Source organism: Clinocottus analis, unplaced genomic scaffold (genome assembly GCF_023055335.1).
Source record: "Clinocottus analis isolate CAN_PGR_092001 unplaced genomic scaffold, fCliAna1.0.p SCAF_11, whole genome shotgun sequence".
Lineage (NCBI taxonomy): Eukaryota > Metazoa > Chordata > Actinopteri > Perciformes > Cottidae > Clinocottus > Clinocottus analis.
The window spans coordinates 14,052,419-14,078,778 of NW_027175832.1; the positions used below are offsets into that span (position 1 = coordinate 14,052,419).

Consider the following 26,360-nt stretch of genomic DNA (forward strand, 5'->3'; position numbering starts at 1 on the left):
CGAATTTCTGAAGAGCTGATTTCATTTTAATTGAGCTTATTGTAAACAACAATGGTCTTAAAGTAAAAACTGTGCTTTGTCTACTGGTTCCTGTGTTTCAAATGTGACGACGCGACTAGACATGGTGCTAGCTCCATTTGTGGGAAAATAACAGTAATTCAAGCTGGGCTCCTTCAGTCACTTCTACTGTTCTGTAGTGTTTCTCATTTCTCTTTGGACCACAGCTGTGGGACTGAGATGATAGTATCTGAATGCAAATAAGGCCTCCAGCTTCCTCCACTGTGTGCTCATGGGAGGCTTTACACCCCCACAAGTATCTAAACATGTACATGGAGTATCCTGGAGGTTTTTGAGGTGCTCCTGACAAGAATGCTTATTATTTAAAAGCTACTGGTGAAACTGTTAATCTCACAAAGCCGGTTGTATTGAGCTTCAGTTTGGTCTATCAGGCTGTAGCTGGCACAGCTTTTCAGATTGAAGGTACTGACAGGTGGCGTGTTGGGTGGGAAAAGCAGAATATAGGACGTCAGTAAAAAAAAAAAAAAGTGCTACTCTGAGTTTATATAACATAAAAATTGATTTCAGCTTCCATCGTCAGATTAAAAAAACTCTTTCAATTGAACAAATTGCGGGATGTTGCTGAAATAGTAGCACACGAGTTAATGGATACCGCAACTGTTTGTTAATTTCCCTTTAGATAAGAGGACCGAACTTTTCTGTGGCGTCTCTAAACCTCATCGTATCAACTGCACGGAACGTGATGTCACTTTAAAGTCATTGCATACAATGTGTGATGAGAAGTCACGTTTCTCCGGCAAGGCACCACAGCTGACAAATGCGTAATTCGTCAAGTGTCCAAGCAGCGTTTTGGGAAAGGCGCTGTGCGCTCTCTCGTGGATTTTCCTGCACACTGTGTTCAGTTTCAAACGGAGAAGCGAAGCTTTTAGAGCATGCATGGGGGTGTTGAATGCAGAGTCCCTTCCACTGCCACCTGTTGCTGGTTTATTATTTTCAGCTCTGGCCGTTTGAGGACATAACGGGAGCGTCGTTCATCGTCACATCAGAACCATGTCGGAGGAGCAAACTGATTCCAATTCTACTCGGTACTATATAAACAGCACCTCAACTAGAGTCCAGAGGAGCTCCGTGTTTTCAGGACCCGTTTTTGTCATTTTGATGGTGATGATGGTGACTTTGGTCGTTGTGATAGTGTTGGGCAACGCACTTGTCATTTTGGCCTTTAAAGTGGACAAGAGTTTGAGAAGGCAATGTAATTACTACTTCCTGAATTTGGCAATATCAGATTTCCTTGTAGGTAAGTCCAACTTTAGTATTTTGATATCTCAATGACAAACATAATACAATTAAAGTATGTGGTATCTTTGTCATGAAGCTTATTTGTTGCAGGCTTTGAAGTGCTTTATGATATATGCATCCATGCCGGTTTATGACAGATAAAGATTTGGAATATGTGTGATGCTCCTCTATGCCTGTCAATCCCCCTTTACTCTGGTGATGTGTTAACAAGCAGAGTATTTAAAGTACACTCATCAATTAAGCAGCTGCATTAATGAGACCAACTATGTATATGTATTTAGAGAGCTTTATATATTTCTTGATAAATCCTTAATATGACAATGGCATTGCTTCATTTTTGTACACGTGCAATCTTTCTATAATCTGCTCTTTCACACTCGCTCATCACTTTGTCACTCTCCTTGCCTGAAAGTTGTATTTAGCATTTATGCATCTGCATTATTTCAAAATGTTCGGTGCAGCCTTGGTTTTTTATTCTTTTCCCAATAACCGTGTGTCTGTAGGGGCATTCTGCATCCCGGTCTACATGCCTTACATCCTCACAGGCAGGTGGACACTGGGCCGGGGACTGTGCAAGCTGTGGCTGGTCATGGACTACCTGCTCTGTTCGGCATCAGCCTTCAACATTGTCCTCATCAGCTACGACCGCTTCCTGTCAGTCACCAGAGCAGTGAGTGGATCATCCTGTGCCTCACATCTGTAATGCACACTGCACCAACAAAGTGAATTTAGAACTGTGACTCCTGGCACTTACTTTCTATGTTTGTATAATAATCTGAAATGTTGTCATTCTCAAATAAAGATAAACCAGAAATAACACGTTTTTTTTTTAATTCAAATTTGAGTGAACAGTTTTTTAAGATATAATTTTAAAAGTGGAAGTAGTTTCAAGTTTTCCTTTGCAGCACACACATGGTCACTGCCAGTGTCTGTGGCTTGTTTTCTGACCGGTGAGTTTCCCTATATAGGTTATTGGTAGTGGCGGAGCCACCTCATTCTCCCAAATGTGCCCATCTGCAGAGGTTAATCATTCCTGACCCATTCAGGCCCAGTGCCACCCCTAATTATAGCCCTTCCCCATGACGAAGATACCAAAAAAAAAAAAGTGACATTTTGACTTTGGTACAGACTGGCTGTTGGAAAATATGAAAGATGTCGATGTTGTAAGATTGATGGAAAAACTTAAATACCTTTAACTTCCACTTCAGTAAATTCTGGGCAGCTGCCACTGCTTTGCTTTTCTGAAACACAATTGTACAACATTAATTATGTCCATTTTCCATTTGGATCCAGTACTTTTTCATTTTCAAACCGCTGCAGCTCTTAGGCCCAGTGAACCTGTCCTACTTTGTGCATTAGCCCACTAACTATATCCTACACATGTGTACATTAACTCAAAGGTGGGATGAGGCTTGGCATGGTAGACAAAGAGAGTGTTCTGTCTCCTTTCACAAGCAAACACTTAACATCAGAGCAACAAATACAAATAACACCAGAGAGAGAGAGAGAGAGAGACCCTTCTTTAATTAGCTAGCTTTGATCATAGAGATCCTCCTCCGTGCCATGGTCCTTCCAACCTGGAGAGATCAATCAAAGCAGAAACAGGCCACTGGCTGCCAAGCAGGTTTTTTTCCTAAAAGCATTTCCCTCTGAACATTGAAAGACAAAGGATCGTCAACAGCCACAGGACAAAGTTAGTCTTTTCAAAGAATGGAGTCAGATGGGAAGCATATATATTTGGCAGTTAGACGAAATGTCAGCACATTAGCAAAATGCTAACTGCACAGGAAATAGAAAATACCCTATTGCATGTGCAATTTAAGATTATAAGAACAAGCTGATGTCAATATCTCGAAGCTAACGGACGTAATCTTAAAAAGTCTAAAAAGATATGCAAATATCGAGATTGGACCTTTGAGCATGCGCGATTCTTCTCCATTGAGTGCAACAACACGACATGAAGCAGGGTAAAGAATTGATGTCTTGAATCGCTAAATACCAATTAATTTACACAAACATTTTTCCATGTTCTTTCAAGAGATGCAAATTATTTCTATGTCATTCAGAACAGGGGGATAGCAGCTGGAGAGGCATGTTGCCCGCTGAACAAGAATGTGGACGGGGACATAGGAAGTGACACTAATTGAGACAAGTGGCCCTGAGAAGTGCCTCATTGACTTCACACTCATTTACACACAGTGCATGATGTCAGGATGTTGAACAGGTCACATGTTCTGTTGGTCCACCAACATGTTCTGCAATTTCACAAACATGTCATTATGTCGGTCCAAAGCTGCATATTATATGTTTTTTTCAATGTTCATTTGCTTGATGATTCAATTGTGAAAATTCTCAGTTTTTCATCAGGTCAGAAGGGTTTCACTGGATGTTATTTTACATAAAAATATGATCTATTGTACGAGATTAAACTACATAACAGTATTTAAAATACTGAAATGTATCTCAATACCGACCAGCTGCAACATTAAAATGCTGCTAACACATAAATGCATCACTAATGACAATCCAATTTTAGAACAAATTATACAATAACACCAACAGGGGTCATTCTGCCTGGATTCAATTTTTACTTTTAATACTTTGCATACGTTGGAAACATTTATGTCACATTTAGCTGTATTTCTAATCACAATGCCCTTCTTTTACACTGTGTTATTGCTCTGATAAATCCAAAATATATATATAAATGAACATTGACAACCGTTTTATGGCTCATTATAGTGTACTTTTGGAGAATGATGTTAACATTTTGCAAGTAGCATTGCAACCACTGCAGATAAAATGTAGTGACCCCACCCTCACCATATCACTGAGTATATTTTGTGATTTCTGCTTATATTTGCAGGTAAGTTATCGCGCCAAACAGGGCATGCCACATCAAGCTGTCCTCAAGATGATTGTTGTTTGGGTGCTGGCCTTTGTCCTGTATGGCCCAGCTATCATATTCTGGGAACTGGTGGTGGGCAAAAGACGCGTGCCAAAGGATGAGTGCTTTGCAGAGTTCTATTACTCTTGGTACTTCCTGCTGGGTGCCTCCATGCTGGAGTTCTTCTCTCCTTTCATCTCTGTGGCGTTCTTCAACCTCAGCATTTACCTCAGCATACGCAGGAGGAGGCTCCACAGCAGGGAGGCCCAGCTCCACCTTCAATTGAGCGAACCTGCCGCTGCCCAGGGGAAAGGTACCCTGTCCCACAACTGTGGGTTTGGCATGAAACTGGCTGTCAGAGGCTCTATCAACTCCCAGACCTCCTCTCCCAGTTTGTGTAAACTAGATCCCTCAACCAGCAGGGCTGCCCAGCCTAGCCGTCTGTCCAGGGATAAGAAAATTGCTAAGTCCCTGGCCATTATAGTGTGTGTGTTTGCCATCTGCTGGGCACCGTACACCCTACTGATGATCATCCGTGCTGCCTGCAGAGGGCGGTGCATCCAGCATCACTGGTACGAGGTCACCTTCTGGCTCCTGTGGCTCAACTCTGCTATTAACCCATTCCTGTACCCACTTTGCCACAGCAGCTTCCGCAGGGCCTTCAGCAAGATTCTCTGCCCGAGGCGGCATACTACTCCCCTATCATCTGTCCTCCGCACTGGCCAGTGACAAGCGGATTTGGAAGACTGATGAACAATGTGCCAAAACTGTGTATGGACATCTTTCAAATCTGACCCATAAATTACACAGTTTCAGTAGATGAAGCTAAACTGTGCATCGCAGTTTGTCACTAAGACCATATTTTTTTTCCCCCCCAAGCTTTTCAGTGTTTGGATATACAAGTTCTTTACTGTACAGTATGATGTTATTTACAGTTTGCTCTGTTAAAATCTAAAGTGTCTATTAAACTGCCATCAAAAATATGTTTTCTGTTAAAAACAAAACTGAACACACCAATGGTTTTCACATATCAGAACAAGCTCAAGGTATGTGTGTTGCACTCACTGTGCCGTTCTGTAAAACAGAACCCAATCACCCTTCGCTGTTAGCAGGTTTACCACTGATGAGATTACAGAAGCACCGGGATGAAAAGAAAAAATGCCATGAAGTATGACGTTGTCCGTTTGGGGCAGATTGCTATACAAAATCACAGTAATGACATTTCTCCATACAGTGAGTACATTGTGTTAGAAAAAAAACATGTCTTCTTTGCTCTAAGTAAGAAAAACAAAATTCAAAGATTATTTCTCAGTTTGTTTTACAGATATGATTTACTTTATGTAAGACAGCAAAGTAATCTGTTTACAAACAATGCCATGAATATTTTTGATGTGCTCAGCAGGTGCATGTTTGCTTGTGTGCCACTAGATGTCACCATTAACCTTTGCAGCTTCCTGTGCTGGAGCGTTACGCTTTGATTCATCAGAGAGAAGTCAATCTTTGTAATTTAACAGGGTTTCCATCAACTGCTTTATTTTTTTGTTTGTATCTGAACTGTTATATATGTGCTATATGTTTTGCACCAGGACCCTGACTGATTGAAAGTGTAGTAGAAAAATATAATCATACGTTCATAAAAATGAATGCTGCTCCCTTCATATTTATTCACAGTGAGTCCTTTCACTGTCACATAGAGTTACAACTCTAGTAAATATTTTGCATAGTCCTTATGTGCTTTTATGCTATATGTTTTCTTGGCAACTATTTGTGTAACTTAAATATTAATGTCGTAGGCCTAAATGTTGTCCTCTTGGCTCAGAAGAAAGTTCAATATTTGGTGCTTGAGTTATTTAAATTTAGGATTTGCCCAAATAAACACATCTCTATTACCGGCTGATGTTCTTTATGCACATTATAAAATAAAGAAATTAAGCTCTGTGACGCATTTAAAATGTCGACACCGTCTACCTGGTGGCTAATTGGGTCAGTGCCAAGCGCCGAGTGGCTTTTGTTTGATATGCAGATGAAATGCTGAGAGTGCAATACCATCTTTTGTATTGTTCCCCAGTCTAGCTGTATGAGTTGATAGATTAAATGAGTTCTTTCCAGATGTAGATTTATAAGAACTGTAATTACGCCGTCATGTTAGATAGTGGGGTTATGTTTGCAGGTGCCTCGGTCCCGCGGGACTTACATTGCTCAAATTGTTGCTGTTGCACGTGCACATCTGGGCCCCTGGTCAGGTGCTGGGAATAAGGGCACAGCTGCAGGCAGTGGGCCTCTGCTTCCCCCTCCCCACACCCCCACCCCCCCCGCCTCTGGCGTGGCAGGGGGACAGAAGCACACTTCTGACCAGAGGGATGCAAGCACATTTCCCTCAGGACGACAGAACTGCATTTATCAGCGGAATGGCAAGCCTGATTTCACTCCCTGTGTATCTAAATGTGACAGCAAGAGCCGTAGCACCGCGAGGAACGCTTGCGCTGTGCGCAGTTATATTAGGAGCTCTACTGCTATTGATTTTGTTGATAGATTGAAATGTCATGGCATGTGTGCCAAACCGATGTAGCTACCGACTGAGACTGTGTCGCGGATCATACCAACTTAAATTGGTCTTGGAGGAAAAAAACACAGATGAGAGATTTTAATTACATCCACATGCAGAGATGTGTGTGTCTGTGTATGTGTGTGTGTGTGTGTGTGTGTGTGTGTGTGTGCGCGCGCGCGTGTGTGTCTTTTTAAGCCTGTTCAGTAAGTACACATAAATGTGTTTATCGCAGGGGTTTGGATGTCTGTGACCCCAAGCGATGGATCTAAAAGCAGTGACCCCAAATGGAGCGCACCTGTGCCTCTTAAGTTTATAGAGTCCCATTAGCAGAGACTCAGTCAGTGATCAGAGGGGGGAGAAGGCCTATATAACTTCCCCATGAGAATCTCAGAATAGTTTAACACTTGGTTAGGATGACTTAATGCTGAATTCTCATGTTTTCAAACTGGACAACACCTCGAGTCTACGCAATAGACAATACACAATGGAGAAAATAAAGACATAGAGACTTGTTCATAGATCAGTTCTCTTTACAACATGCCGATGACCAATATAGCATTTTAAAAGTTAGGCTGAAATATAAAAGTGAGCCGGCAGACAAGACGAAACCACTTTATTCTGCAGATACAGGTCAAAACTTTGACCTCTTTTGAAGTTGTAGCATCACTTAGTCCATCTTCCCTCCGCGTAGGCTGTTCACTTTCTTCGCTAACTAAATGTAAACCACAGTTAAATATTTCATGAGGGACATACTCAAAAAGAAAAAAAAAAGACTATTTCTGCTTCATTTTCTGCCTTTTCCGTTCTTCCGTTTTTCCCTCTGCTTTTTCCTGCAGTGTACTTCCTGACTAGAGATTAAATAATTCCATTGGAATCCTCTTAGGATGGGTTCCCAGCACTTGGCAATTAAACAATTACATTTAATCAGCATGGGGCGACGCTTCAAGTCACCCTCATTTCAGACGTTGATTAAAAGCAATTCTGCAGTGGTTATTGCCGTCGACATTCAAAACTGCGGTTCACTTAGGTTTACTGCATCTGCGGGGTCAGGTTGGACAGCAATATGGCAGGTTCAGTGATGGTCGAGTGCCGTATCTGCCTGTGGTTGGTAAAACAGTAATGATAGAAGTCATGGCAGACCTAATATTGTCCCCTAAGTCTGAGCTAGTTAGATTACTTAGAGACACTCTGACCCTACAGCAGAGAGAAAGAAGAGGGACATTAAGTCATGCATGTGGGAGTCCAGATGTGGGAGCTTGTTTGTGTTTTTTATTTTTTTTATTCCATGTGCATTTGACTGCGTCCACCCACAGCCGTCTCACCCGGCATCCACATTTAGGTGCATCTGCAGTGAATAAAATGCACCTTGACATATGCAATTTCATCATGCCATGCAATAACATCTCCCCCTGCGATGGCGAACAAGCTGAGAGAGGACACAGAGGGTGGAACGCTTTTGTGCGAGGGGCGTATTTGACGTGATGCCCGAAGTGAAAGAGTGCTACGTGGCATCGCGACGGAGCGGACCCTCGTCTTTTCCGTGCAACGCAGATGATTTGTGATGGATACCCGGCCCCCTCTTGTGAAACCCAGGCACCCCTGTTTCATAAGGCACCCCACTGGCTTCCAAGCCCGCTTAATTAGCGGCTTCCGTCAGCTGGCACCAAGGCCTTCGAGCATCAGTCGCTGGCCTCTGCTGCCGAAGCGATCCGGTTCGCTCCAGATCTTCAGCTTTTCTAACAGATGGATACATGGGCGGGCTGAGCAAGAGGCATCAAGGTTTTTTGCAAACCTGTAAATAGTCTGTGAACTCCGTCGTATCTAGATCAGAGGCATCCATGCCGTTGAATGTTTCACTCAGTGTGTTTTCTTGGTGTTAATAAAGATCGGCAAACTGCAGAGAATGGGTTTTAAGTTTGTGTCTGCAGATAGACTGTAACGAGACACTGATGGTTCCCATATGATGAAGTCAAATATAGATAAAAGGTATCACCAGGACTGGAATGTAGCCTTTTTCCCGGTGCAGTATCACAGCAGTGCTGTAACAATAGTCTCTTCTAATGACATTCCCCTAGTAACTTCTTGCCTCTAAGAATCTCACGGGGGAAGCGCTACAAAAAGTGATAATTACATGAAATATACATAGAGAATAAAGGAGGCATGTTTACATAACCAGGCCCATAAATATCTGACGGAGAAGACATTGTTCTCCGACTCCTTTTAAGCTGATCTCCCAGGGATGCCATTTTAATGACATGATGGTTTAAAGAGATGCTGCTCCATCTCGTTCCATATTTAATTAACTTTTGCTTTTCTGACGCAGAGGAAAAACACAATAAAGAACGCGTGATAGAGACAAACACACACGATAGCGAGAAGACAATAACAAATAGCTGCGAGAACAGAGAGGGAGGCAGGGGGAACATGAGCAGAGACCTTGTCATGCTTTTGTGAGCTGTTTACAATACAAGAGATGCAAAGGGAGGAGGAGGGGCAGTGGAAGCGCGAGAGCGATGAAGACTGACATGGGTGAGAGAGGACGGTAGTGAGGGATGAGAAAGACAGGACACGAATGAACGGCAGATTTAAAGAAAATTGAGGAATAAAATCAGGAAAGAGGAGAAGAGACGAGAGAGAGAGAGAGAGAGAGCGGGGCGCTCTGGTAGATGGAGGCACTCGTTCTCCCAGGGGGCTCCATTATGGAGCATTATTTAGTTCATCACCAGAAAGAGGGAAATAAATATACAACTGACAGTGACAGTATTTGTTTAACTGCCATTCCAGATTCACCAAAATAAAAAGAATAAATATTTTTATTGTAAATAATTTAAAAAAGAAAGCCATTTTTGTCTTCTATCGGAGCATCCTTCTCCACATTTTGTGCAACACATACCAGTGTTTATTCGCCATGTGTTCACACATTCAGCAAACACGAGGCAGATGTCAGCGTGCAAATATTATTTTACATCAGCATTAATATGTACATATACAGAGATTTCCAGAGACACGTGACAAAACGTTGCCTTCTCTGCGTTGTGCAGATTCCCTCTCACATCAATGGTGCTGGAACACCTGAACCGGTTTCAGCAGCCACAACAAGCTCAAACCATTTAACCAGTAGATTCATGTTCTGCCGCGTGCATGAAGGGGCTCTGCCCAGAATTCGGTGGGCTCTCCGCTCTCTCAGGCGGTGTGTGTTTTCTATTTTTACTGTCAGCTGGATACGGTGTACTCTGCATTATTGATACTTTCTTTCCCCTTTCTCTCCTCTTGTTAGACTCTTCCCCTGTCCTCATATCATCACATCGGCCACATCGGCTGCAGAGCCTGGAGAATTGCAGTGAATTTGACCCCACCTGGTCTATATTTTATTGCTTGGTGTTTAATACATTTTTGAAAATCCTCCCCCGGCCCAGCCACACACACACACACACACGCACACACACACACACACACACACACACACACACACACACACACACACACACACACACACCCAAAAGAAAGAAATCTCGTGCTTTGTCTATTTCAAGTGTTTGTCTTGGTGAGGCAGAGGGAGATGACTGGAGGGGGGTACTCACCTTCAGCTCTCCCAGTTCGGGAGACAGGGGGCATCATTATGAAGGGCTACAGAGGAGGGTGAATGTGTTTTGCTTGTCTGCATGTGTGTATCTCGGTGATGGACTGACGGCTCGGCCAGGGTGTACCCTGCCTTTTGCCCCAATGTGTGCGAGGATGGGCTCAAATCCCCCGTGACCCTGAACAGGATAAGCCGTTTAGAAAATGCATGAGGGGTTGAAAGATGCATCTCCTCGCCAAAAATCCATTTGGAATAAATGTTTCATTTTTCAAATACATTTATTTTGATGTTCAAGTTTTGGAGCTTCACGTGGAGAATGAAGGTAGATATCCTCTGAAGGTGATATTAACAGCTCGAGGGGATTTTCTATAATTATTACCTGATAACTGTCTGAGAACTATTATTCGATTCATTTGCAGTTGAAAAATGTGTAAAGCAACTTTACTCTGAGGAGAAATATTTGAGGTACAGCTTTCACAAGTTCTTTTTTTAAATCACGATTCCATTTTAAAGATACAGAAACAGGGTGTGTATACAAAATTACACGAAATATAAATAAAAGACAATATCGAAGGCCCTCATGCTTGATCCATAAACACTGTGGCAGGGCTGCACACTGAGGTTGGGGCGTCCATTTTGCTGACACAGTTCTGAAGTGAAAAGATGGCTCTCTGGATGTGGAGTGCTGGTGTGAGAGATTGGGTTACCCCAGACACTCCCAGCGGATCTCCTGGCCAAATGGATCTGGATCTCACGCTTGGGCGCACATATTGAATGCCATAAGAGGTCTCTGAGGTCTCTTTCAGCAGGAGGACTGCGCAGCCTAACAATGTGGAGTTTTCACCAAACTAAATTTTGCACCAAAGAAGAGTGATAGCAAGGACACCGGAGCAAAAGGGACAAACACTGAATGCATACCTACATTTGTGCAGGTTGTTCATACCGGATGAAGTGGCACATTTTCAGCATTGAGGATAGCAACATACTGCACAGGTTCAGTCAGATCTCATAATTCTTTAATAAAGTCTTAACACAGGCTGCCACTTGTCCTCTTGGGGACTATGGGTATTAGACTGTCAAATGAAAAAGAAAAAATCCAAAATGCCATTTCACACACATCCTGGACAAGAACAATGGCATTTGAGCTACTCCCAAACATCTGGCCCGACTGCCCGGTTTCACCAAGGACTGGCCAGGCTCTGAGCAGCATTGAGTGCCACTTGCATCGAGGTTATGTTCAGGCAATGACACCGCAGAGGATCAGCCAGGCTAAGTTATCTCTGAACAAGCCATCCATTCTGCTGCTTTCTGATGGAAGAATACTTGGGGGCTGTGTAATTATATTGCTTTAAACGAACCCCTGAGAATGCCCCTGCCAAAGCGCCCACAAAGTCTCACACTTGGGCGAGTGTCAGAAGCACATCGCTTGTGTACGCACTCATGTGTGTAGCTGTGTATGTGTGCGTGTGTGTGTGTGTGTGTGTTTTGCTGCTTAGGCTGGCGTTAAAAGGGAGGCCGCAGTGGTTCTGATACGCCTCACAAGTGAATTTAATTAAATCATAAATATGAGCTGGAGGCCGCCACCCAATTTAATGTAATGGATGATGTGGGCCAGTCCATCTCTGGCAAAGCTAAGTTCTGGACCTGTTCAAATGCCCTTGAAGCTTATTAAAAGTGCCTGGCACGCGGAGATGCTAGCAAAGTTGTTTAATGGATGCCCAGCTTGCATTCAGTATGACAGTTAATGTTGGGCCATACCATCTCCGATTTGGACAAGGGGCTGCGTCTCCAGTGTGGGAGTCTGTCAATGCAGGAGGCCCAGTCCATTCCTCACATGATCTTCATTATAGTAATGTAATAAAAGATAATAGATGACAGACAACATGCCTATTTTGATGTTACGCTTGAAATAAGAAAATGTAATAAACTGACACAGATTATTTTCTGTGACAAATGTTCTTTAATATAAACATCCAGAGGGATCACATTTGAATCTTTGTAGAAATGCTTTGCACATACTAAATAAAGATAGGGAGATTACTGTTTTGCTCTTAGTAATCGAAATGTGTTTTAATGTGCGTACAATATATGGTATTATGTACGCATACAATGCACTGTCTTCTGTGTGTTTAAAATAAAGCGTGGGTCCACGGCCATTTGTTACTCACGCTATAACCTAGTTACAATGAGCTACAGCGCTCAGCCTTTTAAAAACAAGGCTGAAAGCTTCGACAAATGTTATGCTGCTCGTGTGTCACCATTGATGAATCATTTGCTGGGACAGACAGATGTTGTTGCATGGGTTTCGTCCCATCCGGCGAAGGCAGAAGAATCTTTTCTGCGGTCTCCCGGAGTGCTGGAGACTCCCTAAATAGACCTAGCACAAGGGTGTGTAGAATGGGACCGCACAGGGTGATGGGTAATGGAGTCATTAATAACACAGACCTCCCTTAAGATGCTCAGATGTTTGTTAGCGAGAGCCACGAGGGAGTGAGGGGAAAGTAGGATGCAATTTGATACAATGAAAAAAAGCAGTGTACACTTTTGATGATGGTCTTGTTGTTGCCATCATAGGTCTTGTCTGACGGGTTAATTGTGTTCACAGAGATCAACACTCAGATACACAAGTATTTTATGTGGATAATGAAGGGACAATGAAGCCATTTCCTCATACATTTTTTAATATTTCCATCACATGTGCAACACAAAAAATGAGGTCTGCCAAATACAGAACTCCATATTTGTACAATACATTTTAATAAGATCGGAGATAACTGTCCTTTTGTTACAGGAGATGGTGATTTCCTGTAAACTGTGTACGAACAACTCTCAATCAAAATGTCAAAACATTAAAGTTTTATACAAAAGTGCATCTCAGGTTCAATGAATGCAAAACATTTACATAACAGAATGGTTTAAAGTTTCGTATGCTGCCTCAGTGGCTTCCAGCTTGAGCAGAGAGCAATAGGACGCTGCAAAGAAACAAGAGGAGTACTTGGGCACTCTCCAGGAGAGCCAGGGACGGAGTTTAGTAACCACGCTTTATCCCCAAAAACAGACTGAAATTATGTTCAGTCTTAATGACCCCAAATCCAAATGGATTTACTCCCCTATTGCAAAAAAAAAAAATATGTATAGATAACAAAACATAAAGAAAAAAATATTCCAGTAATCTCCAGGCTTCAACGAGCAGTAAACATTGACAACAGAAATGTACAGGTTGAGTCAGTGGGCTGGAGATTTCCCCATGCTCTGAGAGCCACATGGGAGCTTCACGCCTCTGTTCACGAGCCAACCAGAGGAACTAGCCTTTTCCAAATCTGTGTCACTGCGTTTGCATATATCAGCATCCTGTCCTGTTTTTCTGTTCTCTGTGTTGTTTTTCTCTCCCTCACTCTTTCTCTTTTTTTCTTTTCTTTTTTTCTCTTCCTCTTCTCATCTGAACTCCAGCGCAGGCAGCGCAGATTAGGCGCACCGCCGTTCTCAGCTGGTCCTCTGGCAGCCATGTTATGACACAGGGACAAGATCTCAGCCTCTGCTGGTGAATCAAGCTTTCCTACCCCATAATGATTGACCATGTTCGGCTACAGAGTGACACACTGCGCAGTAGGAGTGGCACTGATGAAAAGAGTACTCTTAACAACACTTGCTGGCTTCTACAGCTTCCTTCGCTCTGGGTGGCACCCTGTTTCTCCTTTACACAACTGGTTGGGTCTCATCTGGTCTGATTGACAATGTCATTGATATATTCCCCGCCCCCCCCCCCCTTTTCTTTTTTTCGGACAAACATTTTGAACTGTACATTGGCAAATACTGTATAAGATTGCAATATAGCTGTAGTTAAGCAACACATGAAGAATTCTATGTACAAACAAGTTGGCTTTTTCTTTATTTTTGAAATAATGGTTAGTAAAGAACGGAGAGGGCTCTTTTATGTTCTTTCCCCCTCTTCCTTTTATTTTCTTTGCCTTTCTTTTTTCTTGCTGCGGCATGGTTCCTTGTGGTGAAACTGAACCGAAAGTTCAGTGCAAGACAGTCAGTGGGAAACTGCACTGATGGTAATTGGCGGTCAGACATTATTTTCTGCGTCACGTGATCCTTGTTCTTGGCCACGGCGCTGATCTTTGCCATGTTAGCTGCTGTGCTGAGTCAACGAGTGGTTCTGCAAGGACACAGAAAGAAACAGGGGAGACATTATGATCACATACAACAAATGCTTCTGTCCGTTTCCTTCCCTTTCATTAAAAAGGACATTGGTGACCTTTTTTCCCTTTCCATAACAAGGACATTTATGCTCGATACCCAGAAATATATTTCAAATGTCATGATTGGCAACGACTGGATCATCATGACGATTTGATCCTCCACACTTTGGTAAATATGTAACGGTGCACAATTAACTACAACGGGATAACAAGCTGACAATATCACTCTGTTTTGTTGTATCTCTCAAATATATGCAGGCACACACACAGGCCGTGGAGAGTGGTTGTAGTGGGGCAGCTGTGCCAGGTTCTTTAAAGGGAGTGTGGACCAGGGGGTGTGTAACTGGTGTCCCTGGTGGGCTGAATCCAGGTCATCTTTTGAAGTGACTGCTAATCCCTTTAATGCAAACTACATGCCCCACTTGCTGCGCTCTGTTTAAAACACGGCCTTGGACTCTCTAAACTGGCATGGACTAGACACACCTGTCACAGAGTCATCAGCCTCGCATGCGTGCACAAATACACACACCCCAGCGCACACATACATTTTGTCCTGCACATAGGCACAGAATAAAGTGCACAAGCATGTAAAGTACATTTTTAAAAAAAAAAAAAAAGCTAAACTAGTTTGAAAATAAGGCGGTGAGGGAGAGACGATCTAAAATGATTACTGCAACCTCGGAGAGAAGGTTTACCAAAGCAGTCACCTTCAGTCCTGTTGGTGCAGAATCCCTCGGGCAGTTCTAGGTAGGAGACGACTATTAGCCCTCCCTCCCTTGCATTCATTCCTTCCCTCTTTACCCTTTCAGCTGCCTCCATATAAAGCATTTAAACACCTCGACAGCTTTCCTTTCAGCTAGGGCGATTACTTCCCGACAGGTGGGGTAATAAGCTGTTTGACGGGGGAGCAGGAGTGTGACCCCTGTAAGGGTTAGCGTGGCTCGCCTGGGCCCTGCTCTCCCTTTTTTTTTTTTTAAGAGGCGGCCCCGGACAGCTCCTCTGCTTCCCGCTCTCCTCTCTTGCTGAAATAAAGCTCCTTTAAGTGAGTCTGGGAGGAGACTCCCCACGGGACACTCTCTCTCTCTCTCTCTCTTCGCTCTCCCCACCTCACCTCCTCCCCCTCCTCATACTCCACCAACCGCCTACCCCCCGGTGAAGACATCCTTGGCGTTGCTGAGGAGGGACAGGAGCACGGCAACCTTATTAATGAATGCGGCCCATTACCCGTCAGCCTGGCTCCTCGGCGACTCCCAGAAGCCCCTGCAGTACGTGACTTCAAATGGCAGGATATTGACACGAGGAGAGCAAAGCGGCTAGGACTGAGTGTGTGTGCCCGTGTGTGTGTGTGTGTGTGTGTGTGTGTGGAAGAGAGAGAAAAAGAGAGAGGAAAATTGTGCTCAACTGAGTGTGCATGCCTTTGTGCGAGTGTGGCAGTGCGTCTAGGTGTGTGTGTGTGTGTGTGTGTGTGTGTGTGTGTGTGTGTGTGTGTCTGTGGACCCCAAAGGAACGTAGCTCCTTGGATATAATGTAGGGCTCGTAACAGCTATTAGAGGGGAAAATAACCCCTCTGGGGAATGGCTCCCCCCTCTGCATGTCCCAGCTCTGTCTGACACACACTGCATTCTACCTTTTCCTTAAACATGCCAGGAGTTTTCTCACTGAGGGCTTTCTCAAGGACGGTGTTAAACGACTTCAGTGGCTGTGGCAGCCATGCAGACTAAAGGGAAATAGAGGAAAAAGACTGGGGGGAAAAAACCTTAAAAGAAGATGAAACTGATACCTTTATCTCTGTGGATACTAAACTCTGCAGTGTAGCTATAAACTGTTAAACTGTTCTGTGTATGAGTAAGGGGGGTGAAAGAGGGGGCTGGGGGGAGTCACTTTCCAATCTTCATCCTTGTCAAGTTTTTCAAGTACCTCTGCATCGGCGGCGGCGCTGTATAAGTTAAATCCTGACAGCAGCCAAACACAAATGTCAAATCCAATGTGAAACACCTAATTTAGATCTTGTGCAATAACATGACCAAGATGTCCACTGCCCCGGCAAGGGGGATGTCACTAATGGTGTCACACCAGAATCACAGCAATTTAGGATTAGATGCCCTCCATTAAGCCTTTTAGCTCTCAGCCTAACTCCCTCCTTCAATGCCACCTTATTCCCCCTGAAACTCTGCCATTCCTCTTATCATCCATTTCCTACCCTTCTTTCCAACCCTTAATCTCCTCCTCGATCCTTTCAACCACCTGCTGGCTACACAGGCCGGCTGCAGGGCCCAGTTAGCAGCAATGTTCAGGTAAACCATAGCAGTCAATTCTCCACTAAATTAAATTTTGCTCTGATCAATAATGCGCACCCGCTTCTCCCTTATGAAGACTGGCTGCATTGGCTCGGAGCGAGCCTCCTCCTCCTCTCCTATTCTCTCATCGGCTCTGTGCCACTGTTAAAACCACCACTTTCATCTGATTACATCACCCCACTGCAACGCCCTCAGGGGTAGTGGGAGAGGAGGGGGAACATCCGGCAGGGGTCTTGTGTACTCATGCAAACAGGTGCAACATGTCTTAGGAATTTAACACTGCTGCAGACAGGGAGAGGGTGAGAATAAAGGGGAAGGTTTGGGGAAGAGCAGAGAGTGAGACAAGTTGGCTGGGGAGTTGATTTATTAACTAATCATTCTTTATGTCGCTCCCCATTGCTCTGGTCTCCATCGATAGCACCCGGCCTCCGCTGAGGCAACAGAGGTGCATCTCTTACATCAGCTGTGCAAAGGAAGTCCAGCGAACTAACACACATCTTCTCTTTCATCTGATCTCGCTGCATTAAAGGCAATCTTCACAATGTCCGACATCACAGAGAGAAGACGTAAATCCTAATCGCAAGCTAACAATGTTTGATTAGCGTGATGTTAATACCTGCAGAGCACATGTTAAGTAGCCTACATTGCGTCTGCTCTTCTACCTGGTGTTATCCAGCATGTAACATTAAACCCAGGCTTTATCGAGTGGTTCGAGAGCTGAGTGAGCAGTAACGACTTTTTAAGCCGTGGCCTTTTCAAGGCACCTCTAGCAAACAAAGCAGCGTGCACTTTACACAAGCATTGAGCACAATTTGTCATGTTACACATCCCTCAAATTCCAGGAGCTGTATCTTTAAATTCTAATAATTTATTCTAGTAATCATTCATTGCACAGAAATGTCACCAACATTAAAATGAGGGCATGAACTAACACTGTATAAAATCATAAATAAATTAATGTGGAGGCTGTAAACTAACACAACTGAAATAACTGTAAATCCATTCGTTTAGTTATTTGTATGTCAGAATTTACAACCTATTCTTTGTTTGGAAAAGTTTGTTACGTCACTTAAGTATGTTATGTGAGTTGATTAAGTAACAAAATAAGTAATGTTGATGTAAAGTAATTCAAAAACTGGAATTACCAGCTCATGGTTGTATGCCTTCGCACGTAAAATAAATATGCTCAAGGCGTTCCTGAGATATTGTGTTCATGAGAATCAAATGAACATAAGGTCACAGTGACCTTGACCTTTGACCACCAACATGTCTTCAGTTCAACCTTGAGTCCAAGCACCAGATTTGTGCCAAATTTGAAGAAATGTATTCTTGAGAATGCACCAGAGAGACAACCTGGCAATGAAATGCCCTACATGTATTTAGTTTCAATGTTTGCAGGATTAAAATAGGTATTAAAAGTCAGACAAGAAGAACTGCAACTCCTGAACAGATTATTTGGGGTATTCTCTGAGAACATTGTAATTGAACATTCTGACATAAGGAAAACATATTTGCATTCGTTGATATTCACTTAAAGAGTCAAGACATTTATTTGTGTCTGTTGACGTGCTAGCATGTGCTCGTAAAGGTAAAGCACAGATTTGCTGATGTGAGTCAAGTAAGTCTTAGTTACAGTGAAGATAACTCATTAAAGAAACTATTTAATTAGAAAAGAGAAGCACGTGTATTTTAACCCCTGCGGCTAAACTGTCTTATTTAGTTTATCTATAATCAAAAATTTGAAGGATCAGTCAAAAACTGTAAACATCCCGCTCTAAGCTCTGATTAAAACTCTTATCAGTCTGTGCCGAGGTCCCTCCAACCCTGCATGGCTGACATACGGTAAGTCTGCATAGCTACATCTGGAGCATGGGGAGCGCGCACAAAACCACTGAGACCTGTGCGTACCCGTAGTCATCACTCAGGAATGTAATTAACGCAGACGAGAACGTCATCAAATGGTACTAAAACAAAGAACCCATGGTCCTTCTTTGAGGTTCCAAACTTGCAGTTTGACTGAAAGCAACCAAATGACTTGGATGTTCGAGCTAACGCACATCTGTGTGGCGGCTGAAAGAAAAACAATGGACAACACTGACTCCGTTGTGTCTCGGGTAATTTGGTAAAAAGTTCTGCCACCGTGCATCGTGTTTTCTTATCGCTCAACAATGCTGTGGAGAAAGACAGGAGTGCTGCATTCTGCCTTGATCTTTAATGGTGTGTTGAACCCGGACCAGTATTGACTCAGTCCTCCCTTTGTGCATTCCCTACTGTTGACCAGTCCACTGAGGGAGTAATCCTTTCCTGCTTTGACCTCAGGCCAGGCTTACTGCTGGCTAGTTTAGCCAATGAAGAACACAATCAAATAAATAAATAATACAGCAGTTGGCATTCTCCACAGTCATCACTTATCAGGCCGTGGGGAGGGATGACCCCAAACACTGTTGTGCCACAACCGGCCCGGTCTCCTTGGTAACAGACTGTCTTGTTTGAAGTGCGGTGCCCGGGGAGTCGTACAGTAACGGCACCGGGCTCGGGCGGAGTTGACAACAGCGATGCATTTCAATGTCTTCCATGTGTGTCACTCTGCGTCCGGTCATATTTGCACTGAACGCTTGTAAAAATATATATTACAGCCATAGTGCTGGAAATGCTTTGATTAGATGTCTAACTACCCCGACCAAATGTTTCTGAGGTGTAACCGGAGATGACGGACCACCCTTTTTGTGGGTTGGTGCTTTGTAGCTCCAAATGATACTCATTACCCTGTCTAAGTAGACAAGTGAATGGTACTAGAAACACACTATGCAGTGATCCCGCTGTTTGACTGAGGTAGCAAAACAACTGCACAACTGCTGTGTTATTATGGGGCCTCATTAAGTGAGGAGAGAGTGGGAGATGGGGAGAGGGAGAGGAGGAAAGCAATAGAGAGAGGGCCAGCGAGAGGGAGGAGAAAAAAAAGAGAGGTAAAAAAAAAAACACTGGAGAGCGATACAATCCGTAGTCTGAGGTGATAGCAACACACAGATGCCTTTCCAGCCAAAATGAAGACTATGACTAAAGAACCCAATTAAGGGCTTTCTTAGGGGAGCCATCTTGGGAGGGGGATGGGTCTTCCTGGGACATGAGCCCTGGGCTACATCCTCTAATTAGACAGAGCGAGGGGGGAGGATCTCTGCCTGTCACTGGGAGGGAGATGGGGTCCATGGGGTTCCACATGTCAGTCCCAGAAACAAAACACAATTACTCTCACATTTAACCACTTCAGTCGGGGACAGACTTTGACTAGGGATGTTACAGAGCGCCTGGCCCCCCTCCCTCTCCTGTGCTGCTTGATATGCCACTTCACAAATGCGGAGATTTTTGAGGACTAAATTTTCCGCTGCATTTGCGCGCTTCTATCGGAGGGCGAGAGTCATTCCGCGCGCTCATATTTTTTCCGCCAAAATGGAAGAGCGAATCGAAACATTTGCTTTTAATTGACGAGTGTCATTTCAACATCCTTTTTGAAAAAAACAACTGAAGAGTCAAATTACTTTGGTGGTGCGACGTGTGAATATGAAATTTGAGAGGGAATGATTGTTCTAATGCTGTTTATTTTGGCCTCTGCTGCATTTTGTTAACACCAACAGCATAATAGACCCTTGAAAATCAAATCACTACAGGCAGTAAATTAAACCTGTAGTGAATTTCCCCGAGAAGCGTTTAAAATGGCATTTTATCAAAGTTGCTGAAAGAGTCAACTAAGAAAAGTAAAAGAGACATGTTTGAGGGAGAGATCCGGTGATGGATTCTAGCACAGTACAGCAAGCGTCTCCTCTTTGTTTGGATTTAACTTTCCCCAGTGGTGCAACACAGGAAAAAGAGAAAAAAAAGAACGGCTCAAAGGCTTCTGGGAGTTTTTGTCATGTCTCCCTCCAGACAATGTGTTTGCATGCACATATCATACCCTGGGAGAGACAGACACAAAGACAAATACATAGAGCACGCACACAGATGTACACACACACGCACACGCACACGCACACACACACACACACACACACACACACACACACACACACACACACACAAACACACACACACACACTAAAGAAAGAGAATATCCTCCCAGGATCATTAGGTCTGTCATGCTGTCTAATTCTGATCCACCTACAAAACTAGAACACCACTATTGTGATACATCACTAGTCATCTAAGGGTGTTTATGTCCCCATTTACAGTGTGTACAGTGTTGAACATAATTATAAATAAGCTTAAATATTAATGATGGCGCTTCACAAGCAGCGTTTTTTTTTCTTCTCTCCCTTAATTCATTGTTCTTTTATTTTGTAGTGCAACTTTTTTGAAATGGTGACAGAATTCTGAGCACCTGGGGTGATGAAGAAGAAAACAAGTTGTCATATAAAAGGAAAAAAATATATATATACAACTTTCAAAAGCGTGAAGAGCTGTCACACTTGGCAGATCAAGATATTCTGAGAAAATGGGGTGTTTGAGAGCCGCTTAGGGACAATCACATGAAGCTTTGCTTTTGTGCGACACTTTTGGGACGTGGGGCAGTTGGGGCGTTTTTGGGGGCATGTTTTAAAATTCAGGAAAAATAGAAAGAAGAAAAGACTTCTGGGGAATTAGGTCTCTGTGCTTCATGCTGAAGAGTGCCATTCTCAAGACTTCATGAAAAGGAAAGGTGGATAAGAAAGGCCTAAAATATTTCTGTTGAAGAAACTCAAGTTATTCCATGCATTAGAATCTAAAGAACATACACACTTTGGATGCATTTAACCAATTTCATTTAACCAATTTCACGCAGTTCTCTCTCTCTCTTTCTTGCTCGCTCCCCCGAATTCTCTCCCTTCGCTGCGACTGTCCACCTCTTGCTCTTTTCTCTCTTAGACGGACATTATGACATGCATAGTTGTTTACACCTGGTGACCGTGAAGCCTATAAATATGCTTAATTAAAACAGTGGAATTGGTCACAGCTTGGCAATAATGGCTATCACACGGGGAGAGGAGAATCTCATTTGTGTGGGGAAGTAGAACATGATGCAGATGTGCTCTTGTCACTTTCAGCACTCATTAAGGCCAGGGCGCTTTGGATTGTCTTTGAAGGAATCCTTTTAAAAGACACTCCAATTAAGGTACGTGTCCTGCGGGCGTCTGAGAAGAGGGAGAAGTAATACGGTACCCCAGTCCTCCCGCTCCTCCGCCGACTGCGGCGCGACTTAACACATGACTTACAATCTCGTGTCACTTTCAAGCAATGATAATGAAATTGGATGATTGAGAGAAAAGAAGAAGAAGAAGAAAAAAAGACAGCCCGGCTTAAAAGAACCAAGGGAATCTCGCACAGAAAATGTCATCTTCACTGTTGTGTTACTTCAATCTCATTGTCTTGTCTTTGGAGGGACTGGAATCGCTGGGAGAGAAGCCTCCGATTGCAGAGCCCTCCGGTACACGGCATCTCTGGAGGAGCGGGACTTGTGCGTTTCTTCACAAATGAACTGCACTCAGAGAAATGTCAGCTATAAACTGTGGCTAACGCTGCACACCCATCAGTTAATGAAGCTGGTTAATTAATCCAGCCTCGCAGCATTGTCAGTGTCTCAGCTCCTTTCACATTGTAAAAAAAAAAACTACTGAAGCCAACGCAAAATGTATTATCATGTTTCACGTCGCAATATGCACTTCGTACGAACCCAGCAACATTTGCTTCTCAAAAGGGGGCAGTTGCTTTTCAATTTTTTTATCTCTAAATTTAACATTTTCAAACCAAAGTGGCTTATTTGGGAGAGAGGATGTAGTGAAGCCATGCCTCCGAGTTGCTCAAGGGGTGGGCAGTAGCTGAGGGTCAGCGAGAGCGCTGCACAGCCAGCCAACTTGCCCTCCACATCAGCACCTCATGAAATATCTAGACTTTGCTCCATATTTTAATGGGGTGAGGAAGAGATATGCGCAGGGTGGAGGCTGTGTGAGTGTGTGTGATGGTGGAGGGGAGTCCTCTGGAGAGTTTTCGAGGGGAATGGTGGTCTCTGCATCTCAGTGCTTATATTTTTTTTGTCGGCGAAAGAAAGAGGAAAGAGGGAGAGCGAGGGAGAGCAAGAGAGATTATTCTCCTTTGGAATCTGGATTCTGGGGCACACAGGCCCAGGAGTCAGTCAATCTGGCCAGTCTGAGGGGGGTGGCTGGGCGGGGGGTCCTAGGAGGGCTGATTAGACGGATGCTCTCCCATCATCCATCTCGACAGGCTGGCGAAAATTGGCTAGCCCCTCGCAGGGTAGAGTTCACGGGGGGAGGCAATGGGGGAGAATGTGGAGCGGTGCACTGGATACCTGTCACAGCCTTTGGTCTGTTTCAGGATCTCAGCAGCAAATTAATAAAATATCGTTCCTGCTTCCCTTTACCTGCCGTGGCAGCTCTCCCTCTCGCCGCTCCTTCTCCCAGCTTGCATTGGCCCTTTGACCCCTCCGACTACTGTGAGAGATGAGGAGCCCAGGCAGCCTGTGAGTGGGCCAGAGTGTCAGGGAGAACTAGGGAGAAAGTCCAAACTCAAGACCCGGCAAAGGGGGAGAGCTTCCACTTCTCTCTCTGCTGGAAGACAGCTACACTTCAGACAGACTGACAAACGACTGCCCCGTGTCAGGGAGACATTTTGAAGTGGGATGCATGGGAAATGGCAACCGCAAACAAACAACAACTAAAAACAAGACTCCAGCCTGCACTGTTTGCTGAGGGCCTCGACTGTCGACAGTGAAGGAGGCAAATCCAACATCCACTGAGTTGAGGAGTTGCGTCTTCAGATAAAGAAGAAAGTTGGTCGCGGCATGAATGAGCGGACGACATGTATTTTTCTGCGTGAATGTGATAAAAAAAAAAAAAACAGCACGTACGCACTCATCTAAATGAGCAACATATGTGTTTGAGGGAGTGAGAGCGTGCACTCACACGGGACCGCCTTGAGAGCGTGGCGCAGGTTGAGCATAAGGATCATCGTATCCCCCGAGCTCACTCCTGCTCTTTTTTCAGGACCCCCTCTCCCTCCTCCACTCCACAACAAAGTGCTATAGGTCTTTTATGTTCTGCTCTTTTCTTTTCACACAAGGGTGTAAAACAATATGATCATGCATGAAACAACACCTCTGGGAGGTGGAGATCAATTCATCACAAAATATGTCAAAAAAAACATCCCCAGGTTAGAGTGTTTACAGATACCTGTCCCCCCCCTCCCCCTCCACTTGCTGTGTTGAGAACACTTGTGCACCAATCATAGATGAATATACATATAACATGTGACGTATGGGAGGCCTTGGCATTAGTGAAAAGCCTCCATGTTGGCAGTTTGGTGGAGCGCGAGGCTTGATAAATAACCTTCCGCCTGTTTTACTCACGGGTGCGGCACTCAAATGACCAGCAGATAATGATCACATTCACCTTCCTCCTGGCAGACACACGGCTCTATGTTTACAACCTGAATCTCAATATGAAAATCGTTACCGATCAATGGGCAGGCAGGCCCTGGATACTTCCTCTGGCTACTTGCTAATGCGCTGTGCCACTAATCCAAGTTTCAGATAAATGTACTTGGAGGATGAGGTCAGGAGCTTTAGCTTTCTCTCTGCGCTTGAAGGCGAATTAAGAACAATTTCAGTGATTGGACGGAGCACTTTTGTTCCAGACTACTCATTTTTTAATGATTCAGTTTCAAAAGGTAATAGGAAAAGATTCTGGATATGAGAAGTGTGCCATGTGTGAGGCAGATAATCCCCAAAACAAAACAGAGCTGCTTGAAAACACCACCACAGTGAAATAATATAATAAGGTCTGTTTCATTTTTTCAGCTTCTCCAAGGACCGGAGAAAAAGATTGCTAGAAAATGGATTATCTCTCTAACGTTGCGAGTTCATAAGTCCAACTACTAACTTTGTTGAAGGGCAGATACGGTCTCCCGGAGGACAAAGCTCATATTTAGCCATGAGGCCTCCTCTGTGATTAGGAGGGGAGATGCAGGCATATTGACTCAACTGTGTTTTTGCCTCTGCACTGCATGTAATTACTTCTTCAAAAACGAACATTCCACTAATCCTCTAATTCCAGATATTTTAGTGCTCTGCTGGTCTAATAAGCAAATCAAATCATATCTGCACATCACAAATGAGTTTTGGAAACGGACTGAAATAATTCCTTCTGAGGCTCTCATCCCAGCCGGGATGGAGGGGATAGCCGGAGTGCGGCGAGGAGCGGTGTTTAGTGTTTGTTAAGCCGTCACGTGCAATTAGTGGCCGTGGCTTCTGCTGGTGGCCCATGTTTGTAAAAGCTGGCCCGGGGCTCACCTGTAACTCTGTCTGGAAGAAGAACTTCTGCGGACACTGTGAGCAGTCGTAGATCTTATCCTCCTGACCGTGTGCAGAGAAGATGTGCTGCTGGAGCTTGTTGGCCTGGACGAATACTGCTCCCATGCAAGAAGAGGAGACACAGAGACAGAGGAGAAAGGAATTCATGTATGTTAGAGTGAGACTTTTCCCTCAAGTGTTGTACACAACACATTTTAAAAAAAAAAAGCCTATATACTCCTCGCTTCCTATTGTTGACTGTGGTAAATTAGAGATTAGAGTACAGCCTTGAAGCCTGCGTTAAGGGAACAAAGGCAACATCATAATTGCATCTTCCGGAATAAAAATTGAAGACAGAGTATGTCAAATGGCAAGGAAAATTACTTAATTACAAACAAATGAATGTGCTATCAACAATAGAGAAAACATTGTTATGAGCTATTTAATTGAAATAGAAAAAATAATAACAGAACAATTTAGATGTTAACTGTGAAGCCAGAGTGGTCATATTTATGGCACTAGAGCGAGAAAATGCATAATGTTTTGGTAATAATGATGCTCTTTATTTAGCTCTACAGTGGGGACAACAAGCCAGAAAATAAACAACCACGAAAAAATTGGCATGGCTTCAAGTGCAAAACATGGCCTCCATTAGTCTACATCGCTAATTATATTGACAATATAAATATTCATGATGTTGCACTACTTATTCATGCAGACTCAGTCTACATTCACCATCATATAAACACACAACTCACTGGAACTTAAAACATATACCGTACATTTGTGCTTTAATTAAGCCATAGTCCACATTGAAAAAGCCAAGGGGGAGGCAATTGTGTATATCGTGAGTGTGTGTGTGTGTGTGTCGGCATTCTCCAAGGAGCACTTCAAACATGCCGTTTGTTATCCCAGACCCTTGTGCTTTAAGGACGGCTGTCTAATCTCAAAGGTCCTGGATGCTCTGGAAAAAGTTAGCATGTGGGGGGCTTCATTTAAATTTCTTCCAGCTCAAAATAACTTTTCCTCTAATGCATGCACCGTGGGGCCACAAGGAGAGCAGGGAAAAACACACGAAAGGTGAGGTGTCTGTCGGCGATGGCTTCGGGGTCGCCGCAGCCCTGTGGCAGGCCTCCGCAACATTAACGCGTCCCAATTTGAGCTCACCTGGGAGAGCGGTTATTAATTATTGAG

The 26,360-nt window shown here is 43.8% G+C and overlaps 2 protein-coding genes across 8 annotated transcripts in view; one reads left to right on the forward strand and one right to left on the reverse strand.

The window, feature by feature from the left end:
* The first annotated feature begins 839 nt into the window (after window positions 1–839).
* LOC137782155 (histamine H3 receptor-like) lies at window positions 840–4,933 on the forward strand. The gene is made up of 3 exons (XM_068571290.1): window positions 840–1,315; window positions 1,821–1,987; window positions 4,184–4,933. The coding sequence occupies exons 1-3, from the start codon at window positions 1,069–1,071 to the stop codon at window positions 4,931–4,933; spliced, it is 1,164 nt and encodes a 387-aa protein (XP_068427391.1). The 5' UTR covers window positions 840–1,068.
* Window positions 4,934–14,202: 9,269 nt separating this feature from the next.
* The window catches only part of znf521 (zinc finger protein 521), an 89,549-nt gene continuing 77,391 nt past the window's right edge, over window positions 14,203–26,360 (reverse strand). For all 7 annotated transcript variants that reach the window (XM_068603164.1, XM_068603155.1, XM_068603122.1 and 4 more), the window contains 2 exons: window positions 25,167–25,282; window positions 14,203–14,494 (listed from right to left, as the gene is read on the reverse strand). In XM_068603164.1, coding sequence (XP_068459265.1) covers window positions 14,465–14,494; window positions 25,167–25,282 — 146 coding nt within the window. In that variant the 3' untranslated portion in view covers window positions 14,203–14,464. The remainder of the gene's footprint in view (window positions 14,495–25,166; window positions 25,283–26,360) is intronic.

Excerpts from the sequence above, each read along its gene's own strand:
- LOC137782155 (XM_068571290.1), top strand. The coding sequence starts at position 1,069 with ATGTCGGAGGAGCAAACTGATTCCAATTCTACTCGGTACTATATAAAC. Across the intron at positions 1,316-1,820 it reads AATATCAGATTTCCTTGTAG|GGGCATTCTGCATCCCGGTC; the intron begins GTAAGTCCAACT and ends GTGTGTCTGTAG. Across the intron at positions 1,988-4,183 it reads TCCTGTCAGTCACCAGAGCA|GTAAGTTATCGCGCCAAACA; the intron begins GTGAGTGGATCA and ends TTATATTTGCAG.